Raw genomic sequence first — 13,470 nt, forward strand, 5'->3', positions numbered from 1 at the left:
TAGAACGCCACAAATTTTATGCCACACAAGAACTTGAAATCCAAGAGATGATGGTTGTCTTTCCAACGCTCTTAATTTTAAGGAAAGTAAACTCGAAAACAATTAGTTGAGTTCTTGTTAGTTAAATCTCATTAAAAAGTGTTTTACATAAAGTTGCTGATTACGTAATCTGCGGGAATCACAATAACAGCTCTGCTAGTGACGTAAAAAGCTCTATTCGATTTCTATTATATACATCAGTAAAAATAATGTATTATCCAAGTAATCAAAACCGTCTTCGTTGCCGTGTTGACGTGCTTCGACTTTAGGATTTTTTTGCGGTTACATATTTTACAGATCGTGAACACGCCCGCAAAAAAAAAAAAAAAAAAAAAAAATTGCAAGAATTAGAACGCCACAAATTTTATGCCACACAAGAACTTGAAATCCAAGAGATGATGGTTGTCTTTCCAACGCTCTTAATTTTAAGGAAAGTAAACTCGAAAACAATTAGTTGAGTTCTTGTTAGTTAAATCTCATTAAAAAGTGTTTTACATAAAGTTGCTGATTACGTAATCTGCGGGAATCATGACGAGGCCAGATCTCCCGCGGCATTTGTGCACTTCCCCACGGGAGCGGAGAAATGAGGGAAGTGGGAACTCGGAAGTCCTGTTTCCTACCCGCCACCTGCAGTTTTTCATAATTTAACTTTAGTATTTACTACATTTTGCAGGATTTTTTTCCGTTGTTGTGCTTTTTTACATACTCTCGACGCCCTATACCTTCCTACGTATTCGTATGTACAGCGTGAATCCCCGTTGGTCCCCCCCCCCCCCCCCTCTTTCCCCTTCCCCGTTTGTCTGCCTCTGTTTACCCTTATCAACAAAATGAACAGATGTTCCGATGAGCCGCAGTCTTGCTGTATCGTGTCACCAATAACGGTTATTTTGGACCCAGAATTGCTTTCAAGCCTCCCGTGAGATCCTGACCGTAATAACCCGTTCATGTTAAGTGAAAATGATATCCATAGGTCACACAAGTTGATTTAACAACAAAAGCGTTTCTTCGCTTTCGCCTAGCACAAGACAAACACAAGAAATTTCTGTGCAAGAGAAAAAGGAAACTTTTTTTGCAGCAATAATTGGAAGAAAAAGTCTATCGGACCAACTGGCTCATTAGCGGAACGGACGATCAACACATTCCACTTAAAGTATGATAATTTGTTCTCTAAGATTATGAGGGAATTCTTATTGATTGATGACCGTACCGATTCATTTATTAATTAACCGTTGCGTGTCTATGTTTTTAAAATCAAGGTCACTTGGCTGGATTCAAACACAACATTTTTGTTTTTGAAAGTATTTGCTCTGTTCTCTCGTTTCCATTGACGAAACTTTTGTCACTTTTTCAAAACGGTTGACAGAAATCGGTTTAAGAAACTTTTTGCCAAAAAATAGTCATTACTGAAATGTGTTTTGTAGCACTTCAGTTTTGTTACTGGTATTGATAATTTTGATATTTGGTTACAACTATTTCCGGCAACCAAAAGATTCCAAAAGCAAGCGAAAGAAGATAGATCAGATTTTAAACTGAGTGTATTGTCTGACATTAAACGATTAACATTCTAAGATGGAAACATGAAAGAAACTACTCTTAAACATGTTGTCAAAGAAGGAATTTATCAACGAATGAATTACAAATAGAGTTGGTTCTTTAAGGCTTAATACAAACCACCTCTTTCATTAATGATTTAGTTTTCATCTTTCAACGCCATCTTATATCTCCTGGTGTCTTCTTCACCTCGTATGGCCTCAATCAAAGTTCAACTGTGTAAATGAAAACAGTGCTATTCAAAAACAGTAGAACCCCACGTGTAAGAATCTAGCAGATTAAGAACCTGCTGGCAGAAATTTAGCATTTTAAAACCCAAAAATATAAAAACCTGTTTACTCAAGCAAGATCAAGCTGGTTCTTATATGTGTGTTAAAGTTAAATTATGAACTCTTGTATAGAGGCAACACTACATAACACACTCTGTAATCAGTTTTGCTAGGCTTACCATAATGTATGCTGTATAATTAAGGACCAAACACAAGATTATTTATTTTCCTGGTAATCAAACAACTACATTCCCTTCGTAGAAAATTAAGAACCTACTTAGCCTGAATTGTCAATAACTATCCCAAAATACAAAACCCCATTTTGCCACGCTTTAAAAAGGATGTAGGCTCTTACAAGGCCCGGGCTTTTACTGTTTTCTTTAAAAGGGAAACAGGTGGACCATGGACTTGCCATGGAATATATCTTTTGAGGCATTTCAGTCTGTTTATTGCAAAATATGCCAAAAAATAACGGGAAAAGTTATCAACAGAAGTTCAGTACCAGAGGGGAATACGAGGGAGTCAATGATATTCTTTTAGAAGCAACTTTTACACTCAGTCCTTGACAAGGGATTACCTATCTACTTCCCTCTAGATCGTCTTTAGCTGTGTTTGTTATTGTTGCACTTGCCTTTTTGCCACAACCTTTACATAAGAACTACCTCTAAAATAACTGAAGAAAGGGGGCCGTTGACTCCTAGTTGAGTTCTGGCTAAATTCTGGATTTGCAAAACTTTCATGCAAGAAGCATGAAGGATTTAGGACCTGCTGAACTTCGCGAACTGATTGTAGTTATATAAAGTACTTCAGAATGCACTAAGCCCCTAGAAATGGTTTTTCTTTCGTGGAGATTGTCGTTAATTTCAAATTAAAGACGCACTATATTAATTGCGCAAGGCAAGCAAAGCCGCCAAATTGCGAAATTGAGGACACAGGAAGTCGCACATAACAAGCAGATATGGTGGCTCTTTCTTGACACTGCATATGGCGACAGAAAGGTCCAATTATTTTTTTTTTACGCAAAAGGATACTGTAGTTATTGATCATGGGCCGTTCGAAATCTGTTTACAATAACTGGTTTCTCACGGTATAAATTGAATATCGGGTGATATCTATGTACTCGCTCGTTGCCGGTATCAGTTACCTCACAGAGTACGGAGCGGAGTTGGATAATAAAAGTCAGCAATTTTGGGTCTCGTCAATTACATGATATAGTCATTTTGCAGTCTTTACGTTCAACTTGCCGCATAAAAGTGCAAGTCACATTCCAAATTGACCTTTCTGGCGAGTTCAGGCTGTTTTAGGCCGGGTTCAGTTCAAAGCCCAATTAAGCTAACCCAGGATTAGCAAGAATTTTGATTTTAGTATTGTTATTTCTTTTGGTGAGATTTTCTGTTTAAATTGTTTGTCCTTCAGTTTTGGGCTTGAGTAATCTCAAACTACATAAAATATTTGAATCGAAAAACGTTTTTATACAAGAAAAATTAATACTTTGGTTAACTGTTAATCCTGGGTTAGAGTTAACCAGCTTTCAAACAACCCGCGCCCGCCCAGATCATCACAAAACACGACCTTGAACTAGAAAAACTTAATAACGATACACCAAATCAAATTTTTACGTCCAAGATTTCGTGCCGGCCACAAACGAAATATGTCTTTCCTTAAAGGAGAAGTCGAGAGGGCGAGAGCTTTACCATTACTGTGTCCTGTCATGCAAGACAACTTCACCCCCAAGTTATAAAACATGATATCATTTTGTACTTTCATTTTCGTCGTTTCCACTAAAATCTATCGAAGGTTCATTCTAAGCACCAATTACCTTGGTTTGGCTGGTAGTTAACGAACGCACCTGGGAGGTATGTAAATGTACCTGTGCTTATTAACCGCAACAGAAGCCCGTGTAAATTGGACCCATACACAGGTCTCATTGAAGGATATATCTTGTCGTTCAAGAAATATCACATCTTGTATACTAGTCTATCATCGGTTGACCTTATCAAACAGGTTTCTATCTTCAGTGGTGGTCATGGGCAACTGTGGCCAAGAAACTCTTGCGTCAGAAATCAGTGACGTACTGTCAATCAAGATACTTTGCGGCCTTTGCAGGCAGTAATTTGGACTTCAATCACAGCTTGAGTGTAAATGAGTCAGTTTTGTCGTAACTCGCGCCAGAGATAGAACTGCCTCTATCAGGTGTCAGAGCCTCTGGTTAGTTTTACTACAAGGCGTTTCCTGCACACGAAGTATTCCACAACACCTAAGGACGTTGCATCGTGAAGATGAAAGCCATCAGTTCCCTGGTCTTAGCTTGTGTTCTTTGTTTGCTCTTCCTGCCGTCCGAAGCCGCAGCCAGCCTGAAGCAGCAAGGACAAAAACAAGGTTCGTGCAAACGACGTCCGATGTTTTGACTAGAACTCTCAACTCGTGGAGTGAAAAGGAAATTTCTAATTAGCTTTGTTCATGACACCCCGCGCATCGTAACAGAAACGCTTTTTTTTCCGTTATTGACGGACTTAAATCTTTTGAGTCTAGAGTTTTTTGTCGTTCTCTCACCCTTCGAATTACTCTCCCATTGCGGGTAATGTCAAAATAAGTAGTTGCGTCAACTTTCAATAGACTTAAAATGCTCACCCAGCCCTCTCTTCGCTGGCGATGGAGTTGTGTTAAAGTGGTGCTCAGACTGTTAGAGATCTTTAGAGGATGTAAATCACTTAGCAGTGAATTGGAGTCACTTACAAATAACCGCATATTGCTGTATATATAACTAAAATACTTTGAACAGAAAGAAAACATTTGTAACGAGTTTCTTAATGGGGGAAACGAGACGAAGAAGACGGATGAATCTGCGCGCCAATTGAGAAACTCTTGACTTTTTGATCCGTCGATGCCGACGAATGTTTTCCTTTCTTCGTGTGCGCAACACGGTAAAAGAAAAAACGCCTTGGCGAACAAGTTCTATTACTTCAAAAGTTTACTTTGGCAACTATACCAACAGATTGTAGGACGTACATCGGCAGGTTTTGGTGCCATTACGAAATTTAATCACACCTAGACTGCAGGTCAAATGTTTTTGACTGCTTGCAACATGAAAATCAGCGAAAATTTGAGCTAAAAAACAAATCGATATGACTTACATATGCTGTTATTGTTTTAATAGAGAAAGGTTTATTTGTCCCTGATTAACACGCTGGGCTTTGTAAGCCATTGTGCTCGTCCTAGTGAAGGTAATCAGGAATTTCCTGGAATACAAAAGAAATACGGTTGTGGTAGACACAATAATCCTCAACGATCAATCTTAAGAAATTGCTCAATTTGTCTTGTTTCCAATCCGTGCCGACACGTCTTATATGCATGTCCGGCTGTAGTTTCTTCATTGCTGTTACCTAGCAGCGGTCGCGGAGAAAGAAGGTTCAAATATTAACACTTTTGCTGTCGCGACGTGACCTAAAACTCCCCACTTTCGCTGTTTGCAAAAACAACAAACTTCTTCGGACAAAATTAAATCGCTCATTTAAGTTTGGCACAGCATAAGAAAAGGAGCAAAGATTTTTTTATGAAACATGAAAGTTCAAAGGTTTCCAAACAAAGATTTCGAATTTCTTTTGTATGCTGATTTTTTTCAATGTCGGAACTCTTTTAATTTGATTTCATCTTTGTGTCTTTGTGACAGTAATTCTTTCTCTTTTTTTTCTCGGCATAATCTTTGACAGCGCGAAACTTGTTATGGCTACATTCGGCCGAGTGTTTCGAACTTTTGTGGTTTGCAATGCGGTCTTGAAACACGAAAATATAATGTTTGGTCATTTTGTTCTTACTGGGACGAAAATAACAAAATTCAAAATTTTCCATTGTCTGCTAATAATACATTTTTTGTTTCGTTTCTTCATTGTTATTAACACCGTATTTAATAGGTACCTTTGTCGCCATATTCTAGTCTGATCATTAACTATGACGAAATATAACTTCTAGTTCTGCCAATTGTTGTCTGAATTTCGACACAATTATGAACATTCATTCCCTCTTTTAGAAAAGTATTGTCTCTTTTAAAATCAAGTTTGGTGAAGTCGTTTCGTTTTATAGGCCTCGCAGTGGCGGATCTAGGGGAGGGGCCGGGGGGCCCGGGCCCCCCCCCTCCTCTTATTTTGGGTGAAGAAAGAAGAAATGACTGAAGGAAGAAAAGCCGACAGGGCAAGTAAAACAAAACCGGGGCCCCCCTTAGCTCAAAGTCTGGATCCGCCACTGCCTCGTGACTGGTCTCAAAAATGAAAGACATCTAGAGATGCACGCTTTTCGTGTTCTACTAATGGGATGAGCACGTGATTAAGGATCAGAGTCGCTGGGTGTATCTGATTAGCCTTTGCAAAGAGTTTGCAAGCTCAGATTTGGACAGATGTGTCAATAAATAATTGATATCAGTAAAACCCAAAGTAAACCATCCACCAAAAAAAATCCATTTTAGGAGCTCAAACTACAGAACTTGATATTAAAAAACAACATGGTTATCGACTGTTCGTTTATGTAAACAGTGACATCGAAGGCGTGATCTTAAACTTAGGTAATCGGATCTTTTCGAAGCCTAGTTTTGTGTTTTTGCTTTCTTTCGGAATTAGAAAATGGAGTTACAACAAGCATGCAGTCACGAAATGTTCACTGACTAACACAACTTTTTTGTTAGTTTTCGTTCTTTGTCGTTTTTAAAATGACTTCCGCTTTTTTGCGCGGGAGTCACCTTTTAACGACATTTTCGAAACCAAAATGAGTCTGTTTCGAACATGACTCTCTCCTCCTTTGTTTTTCAACAAATAAATCCTTATTTTAAGTAGCTTACTTTTGTATACAATTAGTTATTTTGGATAAATGTTGTTTGAATTATTTTCCATGTTGCATAAGCTCAATGGATTTCTTTCTATTAAAAGATTTTAAGTGTCCTTCAAAAACATCGTGTGTGTCTCCTGTCGCCTAATCTACCGCTGATCAATCAAACACCTCTTCAAAGTGTTTTCTTGCCTCATAATTAACATTTTTTTGATCATCTTCTTAGTTTGCTGGAAGATTAATCACGTGCACCGAATAAAGCGTGACGTGTCCCACAACAATACTTCGCCTAACGTGACTAAAGTGCAAAACTTAACTGCCACGGGAGTCCCCCCAGTAGCTACAACTTTGACGCGCCGTCCCGTCTTTGACTGGCCAACAAGACGAAGAAACACCTCATGGCCAACTGGTGGACCTGCCTTGAACTTAACAGGACTAAGAGAGGTTCAAATGGAGAAGATGTTAAGGGGAAACAGAAGCGATGTTACGCTAGATCATCTGGGATTTCCAATCATACCCAACAGTCATCGCGGTACGCGACGACCTCTGCCGCCGACCCAAAGTAACGCAAGCAGACCCACTCAGAATTCGGGCGGAGACGATGGCAATGGGGATCATGTCCACGAAAGTTTGGCCGAGTTTCGCCTGAGAGAAAATAAAACACAAGCCTCGACTTTGCCTTCGAACACGACCATATCAACTGACGCAGAGCTTAGCAGCAAGGCCCCACATACAGAGGGAGCTCAGAAAAATACTCGCCATGATAACAAAGGAAACATGTCCGTGATAATCTCAAAACACGGCATTTGGATCGCTGTCGTCGCCACCTTGTTGTTGTCCGCGTTCATTTGTCTAATGGTGCACTGGGTACGACAAAAAAGACGCGGAAAGCTGATAATTGCACCTGTCAGTAGCAACGGTCAGCGGTCTGCAGCCGTTGTTTACAAAGCATGAACAACCTCCAGCACAGAATTCCAAACGGGAAATCCTGCAAGTTAAATCATGTCTAGCTTGCGGATAACACAACTGATGAACTTCTTTACAAAGGAACAAAGGCAATTTCGCCCGATGTTTTCGTTTAAAAAATTATAGTTGTTAGAAAAATTTACTGTCATTGAAGGATAAGTAATTGATAGTTTATTTTTGCGTATAAATTTAAATTTCTGTCAAGTCTACCGACAATAAATTTTCGTTTCAGGTCTGCCGACACTAAATGATCTCATAATTTGTAAACAGATCAACTTTAAACACTACTCTCTTGTTTATAAAGTCTGTCGAGTGTCAATCACTTGCAACGCTGTTTTTCGGTCTGTTGCAGTCATTGTGTTCAATGCTTGAATGCATGGTGAACGTGAACGGGTCAGTCAGATAACTACGTGAATTTGTAGAGTGCCTTTAACAAGGTTTTTTTTTACGTACTGTCTAACTTTCTTTTCGCGAATAATTTGGTAGAGAAAAGTGATATACTGGATAAGAAATATAAGTTCAAAGTTCAGAACTCGAGGTTCCGATATGTTCAACGATGGACAGTGTTTCATGCCACTTTAGGTAGGACGTTTCGCTTTGATGTCTGGAAATCTGGCGAAACCGGAAAGGCGGTTACGGTAAACAAGTCTGTGGTTTAGCATGCCGGTCTGTAAGTTGTCATACATGTGCTTCCTCGTACCCAGTCGCCCCCGCGATAGTAAAAAAAATAATAATTAACTAGTGAGGAGACGCGCAGGGAATCATGGGGAGGAGGAAACGCGGTTGCGCTCTTCACTCACTACAGGGTTACAGGGCGCAATGCGCCCTGCTCACTACCAGTTGTAACAGTTGCGTCCCAGTCTCCCAATCACTGATAACGCTCAGAAAGAAAAAAAGAAACGTCTGGAGTGGAGGCAGATATATGTAGATTTTGTACTGTATCTTATCTTTCTTTTAAATTATGCTAATTTATCATTATTAATGTTAAAATGTCGTGTATTGTTTAAATAAATTTTGTCTTAGTATGATTCCTTCTAAGTTGGCACAGAAATTTTCTGAACATCGACTTCTCGAACATTGGGACGCGGATGTTAAGATAATGGGAAAAATAGACACGGCTGCAGCGGAAAGAAAAATTTCGGAAGATTAAACATAATTAAGGAGCCAGTAAAAAAAAGTCATCAACCGTCTTTTAATAAGCTTAGACAACTTCCTAAGGAATAAGTCTTCTGACTGACTGAAAACCAGATATTAATATCTGAATGTGATTGGTTAATCCCCTCTACAGCAACACACACTGCCGGCTCCTTGGCCTTAAATTGGACTGAGCCGATTAGGCTAAGAAACCCGGCACTAGTTTGTTTCGTTTTTTTTTCTGCGTCAGTTTTCTGCTGTTGCCTTTTAAACTTGTCCATAATGACAAGGTAGATTGAGTTGCTATTAGTTCAATCCCTGCTTGAAATTAAGCGTGATTATTGTTTGCTCGCGCGCATGGTCTAAGCATCTTTTTGACCTGCAACGAAGCAAATATTGAAAAAAAAAGTTGCGTTAATGCCTTAAGTGATATTCCCCTGTGATTGTCCTAAATGATTTTTCGAATGTACTACAAGTGGATATTTTAAATCTTTGGTTTTGGAGAAATGTTTGCCTCCCCTAAACAGTATTCTCCAACGAAGTCACAGATAGTATATCCTTTTAAAGTTTATTCACAATCACAATCTCCTAGTTCTCACAACAACCTTCTGCTCGTATTTTTTTTCAATGCTCCTTTTTAAAAACACCGCATCGGGTTAGATTACACAAGTATTGATTTAAAGATAAACAGCGAGTGATACATAATTAGGCGAGTTCATACTACGTACGTAAGTAGGCCTTAAGTACGCCCAAGGTCTACTTGGAATGTGAACGGGGTTTATTTTAGTTCAAGTACCTTACTTTGTAACCTTAGAAACGGCGTACTTTCAAAGGAGCCGAAGTGCGCTCTTAAGTCTAGTTTTGCTGTTCTCGAATGCGTTCTTAGGCACTATCAAAACACGCGAAAGCGATAACACGTCAATCAACTAAACGGCGGGAAAAGCTAGTGCACGCAAACCTTGGCGAAGCAAAAAGCATGGATTACAACGCAAGCCGGCCTCGCTTCTTCGCTCAGCAACAATACCGATTAGAGGACGACGATTCCGTGGACTTAAGCCTCATGTAAGTGCAGTTTCATTTATTTATTAAACCAGTTAAAGACTTTTGAACAAATGTTCTGTTTTACTCTTAATAAAATCTTAATAGCCATGTTTTCATAAGCATGCTTTCTGTTCGATAGCAACAACTTAAACCAAAGATTTGCCGGAGCAGTACCCGTAACGATTAACCAGCCACAAACGCCTTTCCGCAGTGGACAACTCTTTCATTTCCCACCACACAGCCAGACCTTTTACCGTCCTGCTGCATTTCAACCGAGCGACAGTCCACCACAAAGCAACAACAGCTCCCTAGTATCGCGAACCCCATCACCAGGGCCTGAGACTTCATCCGCTAACTCAAGCCGGGTCAGTAAAACAAGTTCCGAAGGCAAAAAGAAGACCAAATTAAAGGCGTCTGACTGGACAGAAGACGAAACTCGTGAGATGCTGGCAGTATGGGGGCCACGGTACAGCAAGCTACGCAGTGCGTCCAACAAAGAAAGGATTAAGATATGGAATGAAATTTTTATCGCATACAAGGAAAGCTGTCCTGACAGCGAAAGAACTTTGCCGCAGGTAAAGAAACGCCAGCAAAATCTCGAGTACGAGTATAAGCTTTTAAAGCAACGCTCTCAGTCGACCGACGAAGCGGGGTTTAAGAAAATCAAAGAGGGGTTTCCATACTTCGACTTTTTCGACGACGTGATGGGTCATCGCGATAGCATTGACCCATCCAAAATGGCACTCGAAGGCTCTTCCACGTTTGCCTTCGAAGAAGGCAGCAGCACATCACTCTCTCCACAAGGAAGCGTGGCCGACACAGAAAACATGGAAAATGAATTCGAAACTGCGACGCCCAATGAAGGAGTGAAACGAAAGGCAACTGATAAGCCAGCGAAATCTGGCAGCAAAGGAAAGAAGAGACGTGATGAGCAAACAGCGACGTCTGAGTGGCAGACAAGTTTTCTACAACTTATGGAACGAAGCATAGAGCAAGATAACATACGATTTGAACGTTCCACAGAAATGCTTCGGGAATCACAGAGGAATCAGTTGGAACAAACAAATGCAATTCTCGCAGGGTTTAAGGACATTTTCAAAGATTTGGTGTCAAAGTAAATCAGTGCACATATTTGATGTTCTAAAAAGGAGACAGTTGTATTAATTCTAATTATATATATATTTGTTACTGTTCTGCTGTTTTGTTGTTGCCTGTATCGGCAAGTTTATATGTTTATATGACATTTTGGTGCTACACATAGCATTCGTTAACAAATAAAACCTGCAGTTGGAAAATGTAGTGTTACAAGTTATCCCGCACAAAGTCTTTTAAAGCATCTCCCACATCGTTGCCAGTTTCAAATAGAAGTCTGCCTTCATCTTCATCGTCTGAGTCATCATCGGAGTCGCAGCCATCATCATATAGATCACCTCTCTCAATGCAAATGTTATGCAAAACACATGACGCAACAACAGTTTTCGTAAGGGTTGTCGTTTTCTGCTCAATTTTTTTCATAACAATTCGCCACCGTGATTTTAACATGCCAAATGCACGCTCGACTACGCATCGTAGGGCACTGAATTTTTTGTTGAATTTTTTTTGTTCAGGAGTTAAGTGCCCCCTGTCTGAGTAAGGTTTCATGAGCCAGCTGGTAAGGGGATATGCACTGTCTCCAGCGAGAAGAGGGCCGATTTCTACTCCATTTATATTCCTCGTCGGGCCAGCAAGAATTTGTTCATTTTGTGCCAAATCGTATAGTCCACTTAGTCTAAGGACGCGAGCATCGTGTATGCTGCCTGGATAACCAACGGTAGCATGGATGAATTTCAGGTTAGAATCAACTATAGCTTGAAGGTTCACACTATAATGCTGCTTACGATTATAGTAATCCTCGTGATTTCGTGGTCGAGCATTTATCTCTATGTGGCAACCATCTATGGCTCCGACAATTTGAGGTATGCCATACATCTCTTCGAACTCGTCAACCTTTTCTGTAATTTCCTGCCTTGTCAAGGGAAATTTTATGAATTGATCCTTCCTACGAAGAAGAGCGCGCTCGAATTCACTACAAATGCATTTCGCTGTTGACTTTCCGTATCCAAATTGTAACCCACAGCTTCTATAACTGTTGCCGGTTGCAAGTCGCCATAATGCTAAACCAACTCTTTCTTCTACACTAATTGGCACTCGCATCCGCGTGTGTTGTTTTTGTATATCTGCTCTTATTAGGTCACATAGGTATTCAAATGTTGCGTGAGTGATACGAAAATGTTCCTTCCAAAGAAAATGCAGTGCTGGACTAGCTATAAGAAGGCGAAACCAGTTCTGTGGTCTAGGCCAAACCCAAGCTCTTCTTTTCAGTTGTGGTCTTTGTTGTTGTGAGTGCCCTGCCATATAAATAAGCAACATCCGACGGTTTCGCCGGCTAATTCTAAAGGCTTCCTCCATTAAAGCGAAGCAATACATTTGTTGAAGCATGAAAGACCGCTGTCGCAAAAGTAGGAAAGCAAAAATCAAAATAAGGGACGCTATTCGAACGTTTCGAGGTCGCGGCATAATGAAGCTTTGAGTGTCTTGACTACATTTGCTTTGGCGGGTTTTACCGCGTAGTTTGATTGACAAGCGATTCCGCAAGTAGCATACTTTGCAATTTAGTATGAACGCTTATCTTTAAAAGTTAGCACCGCCAGTCTCAAGTTCACTTGAGTTTTTATCGTACTTAAGGCCTACTTGGGCCCTAGTATGAACTTACCTATTGTCTCGCTTTATCACTAAACTTATCTCCGGACATACCTGCGGAAGTCGCTTAATGAACTAATGGAAAACTTTTGCTGTAACCGATAACAACAGCGGCTATTCTCATCGTTCACTCAGTAGTTGTCACTTAACTCTTAGCAGTGCAAAGTTTACCGACATGGTCGTGATCTCCCAAAGCCTGAAGAATATGCAAGAGGATTTTCCCCTGCCGTCATCCGGTTGTTCCTTTGAGCTGATAGTTTATCTCAAGCTTCATTCCCGGAAAACTGTTCACTTGTTGCGGGAACGAATAATATTCACGCGGAATTATCCGTGCATTTTGTCACGCCAAATGTTGTGTGGTCATGAAAGCCGTATGTTTCAACTCGTGGTTTAGAATTCGGTTTTTGGCCTTATATATGGGACGCCCTGTCTTCAAGTAGTTCGTAAGTACCTTAGACAGCGTCCACACTACGCTGGAGGAATTTGAAAACGCAGCTTTATTTCTACGGTTAGGCCTACCGTCTCACTAATCATATCCCTAACGAAAACGGAACTTTTTATAAACGCTCTTCAAACCGGAGGAATTTGAAAACGCCGGCTTTTCGTTTTCGTGTGGACGAAAGACATTTTGAAACCTGACCTTTTCGAAAACGATGGCGTCACGGTAATGTGATTTCCTGACCGAGTTTTCCTCAAACACAAATTCAAAATGATCGGTGAATGTTGCGTTTTTACATTCCTCCGGCGTAGTGTGGACGGAAAACATTTGACGCGTTTTTAAAGTGAAACCTCCGTTTTCAAATTCCTCCGGCGTATTGTGGATGGGACCTTAGCTTCTGATAGCGATACCAAATGGCAACTCTGAATACGTTTTATTTTCTCGCCTGAGAAGAACTTCTTCGTGAAAATCTTTACG

The 13,470-nt window shown here is 40.3% G+C and overlaps 3 protein-coding genes across 3 annotated transcripts; 2 read left to right on the forward strand and 1 right to left on the reverse strand.

Moving 5' to 3' along the window:
- Positions 1-3,776: 3,776 nt before the first annotated feature.
- LOC110055013 (uncharacterized) lies at positions 3,777-8,668 on the forward strand. The gene is made up of 2 exons (XM_020761395.2): positions 3,777-4,238; positions 6,901-8,668. Exons 1-2 carry the CDS (start codon positions 4,139-4,141, stop codon positions 7,626-7,628), a joined length of 828 nt encoding a protein of 275 aa, XP_020617054.1. The 5' UTR covers positions 3,777-4,138; the 3' UTR covers positions 7,629-8,668.
- A 655-nt stretch (positions 8,669-9,323) lies between these two features.
- LOC149107492 (uncharacterized) lies at positions 9,324-13,422 on the reverse strand. The gene has a single exon (XM_089296707.1). It carries the CDS (start codon positions 12,369-12,371, stop codon positions 11,118-11,120), a length of 1,254 nt encoding a protein of 417 aa, XP_089152833.1. The 5' UTR covers positions 12,372-13,422; the 3' UTR covers positions 9,324-11,117.
- LOC149107493 (uncharacterized) lies at positions 9,717-11,110 on the forward strand. Its single transcript, XM_089296708.1, has 2 exons — positions 9,717-9,836; positions 9,955-11,110. The coding sequence occupies exons 1-2, from the start codon at positions 9,751-9,753 to the stop codon at positions 10,931-10,933; spliced, it is 1,065 nt and encodes a 354-aa protein (XP_089152834.1). The 5' UTR covers positions 9,717-9,750; the 3' UTR covers positions 10,934-11,110.
- Positions 13,423-13,470: the final 48 nt, after the last annotated feature.

The sequence above is a fragment of the Orbicella faveolata genome, unplaced genomic scaffold (assembly GCF_042242905.1).
Source record: "Orbicella faveolata isolate gen_17 unplaced genomic scaffold, um_ofav_v1 contig_27, whole genome shotgun sequence".
In the NCBI taxonomy this organism is placed as follows: Eukaryota; Metazoa; Cnidaria; class Anthozoa; order Scleractinia; family Merulinidae; genus Orbicella; species Orbicella faveolata.

Coding starts and splice junctions, on each gene's coding strand:
- LOC110055013 (XM_020761395.2), top strand. CDS start 4,139: ATGAAAGCCATCAGTTCCCTGGTCTTAGCTTGTGTTCTTTGTTTGCTC. Junction 4,239..6,900: donor GCAGCAAGGACAAAAACAAG/GTTCGTGCAAAC, acceptor TCATCTTCTTAG/TTTGCTGGAAGATTAATCAC.
- LOC149107492 (XM_089296707.1), bottom strand. CDS start 12,371: ATGCCGCGACCTCGAAACGTTCGAATAGCGTCCCTTATTTTGATTTTT.
- LOC149107493 (XM_089296708.1), top strand. CDS start 9,751: ATGGATTACAACGCAAGCCGGCCTCGCTTCTTCGCTCAGCAACAATAC. Junction 9,837..9,954: donor TCCGTGGACTTAAGCCTCAT/GTAAGTGCAGTT, acceptor TCTGTTCGATAG/CAACAACTTAAACCAAAGAT.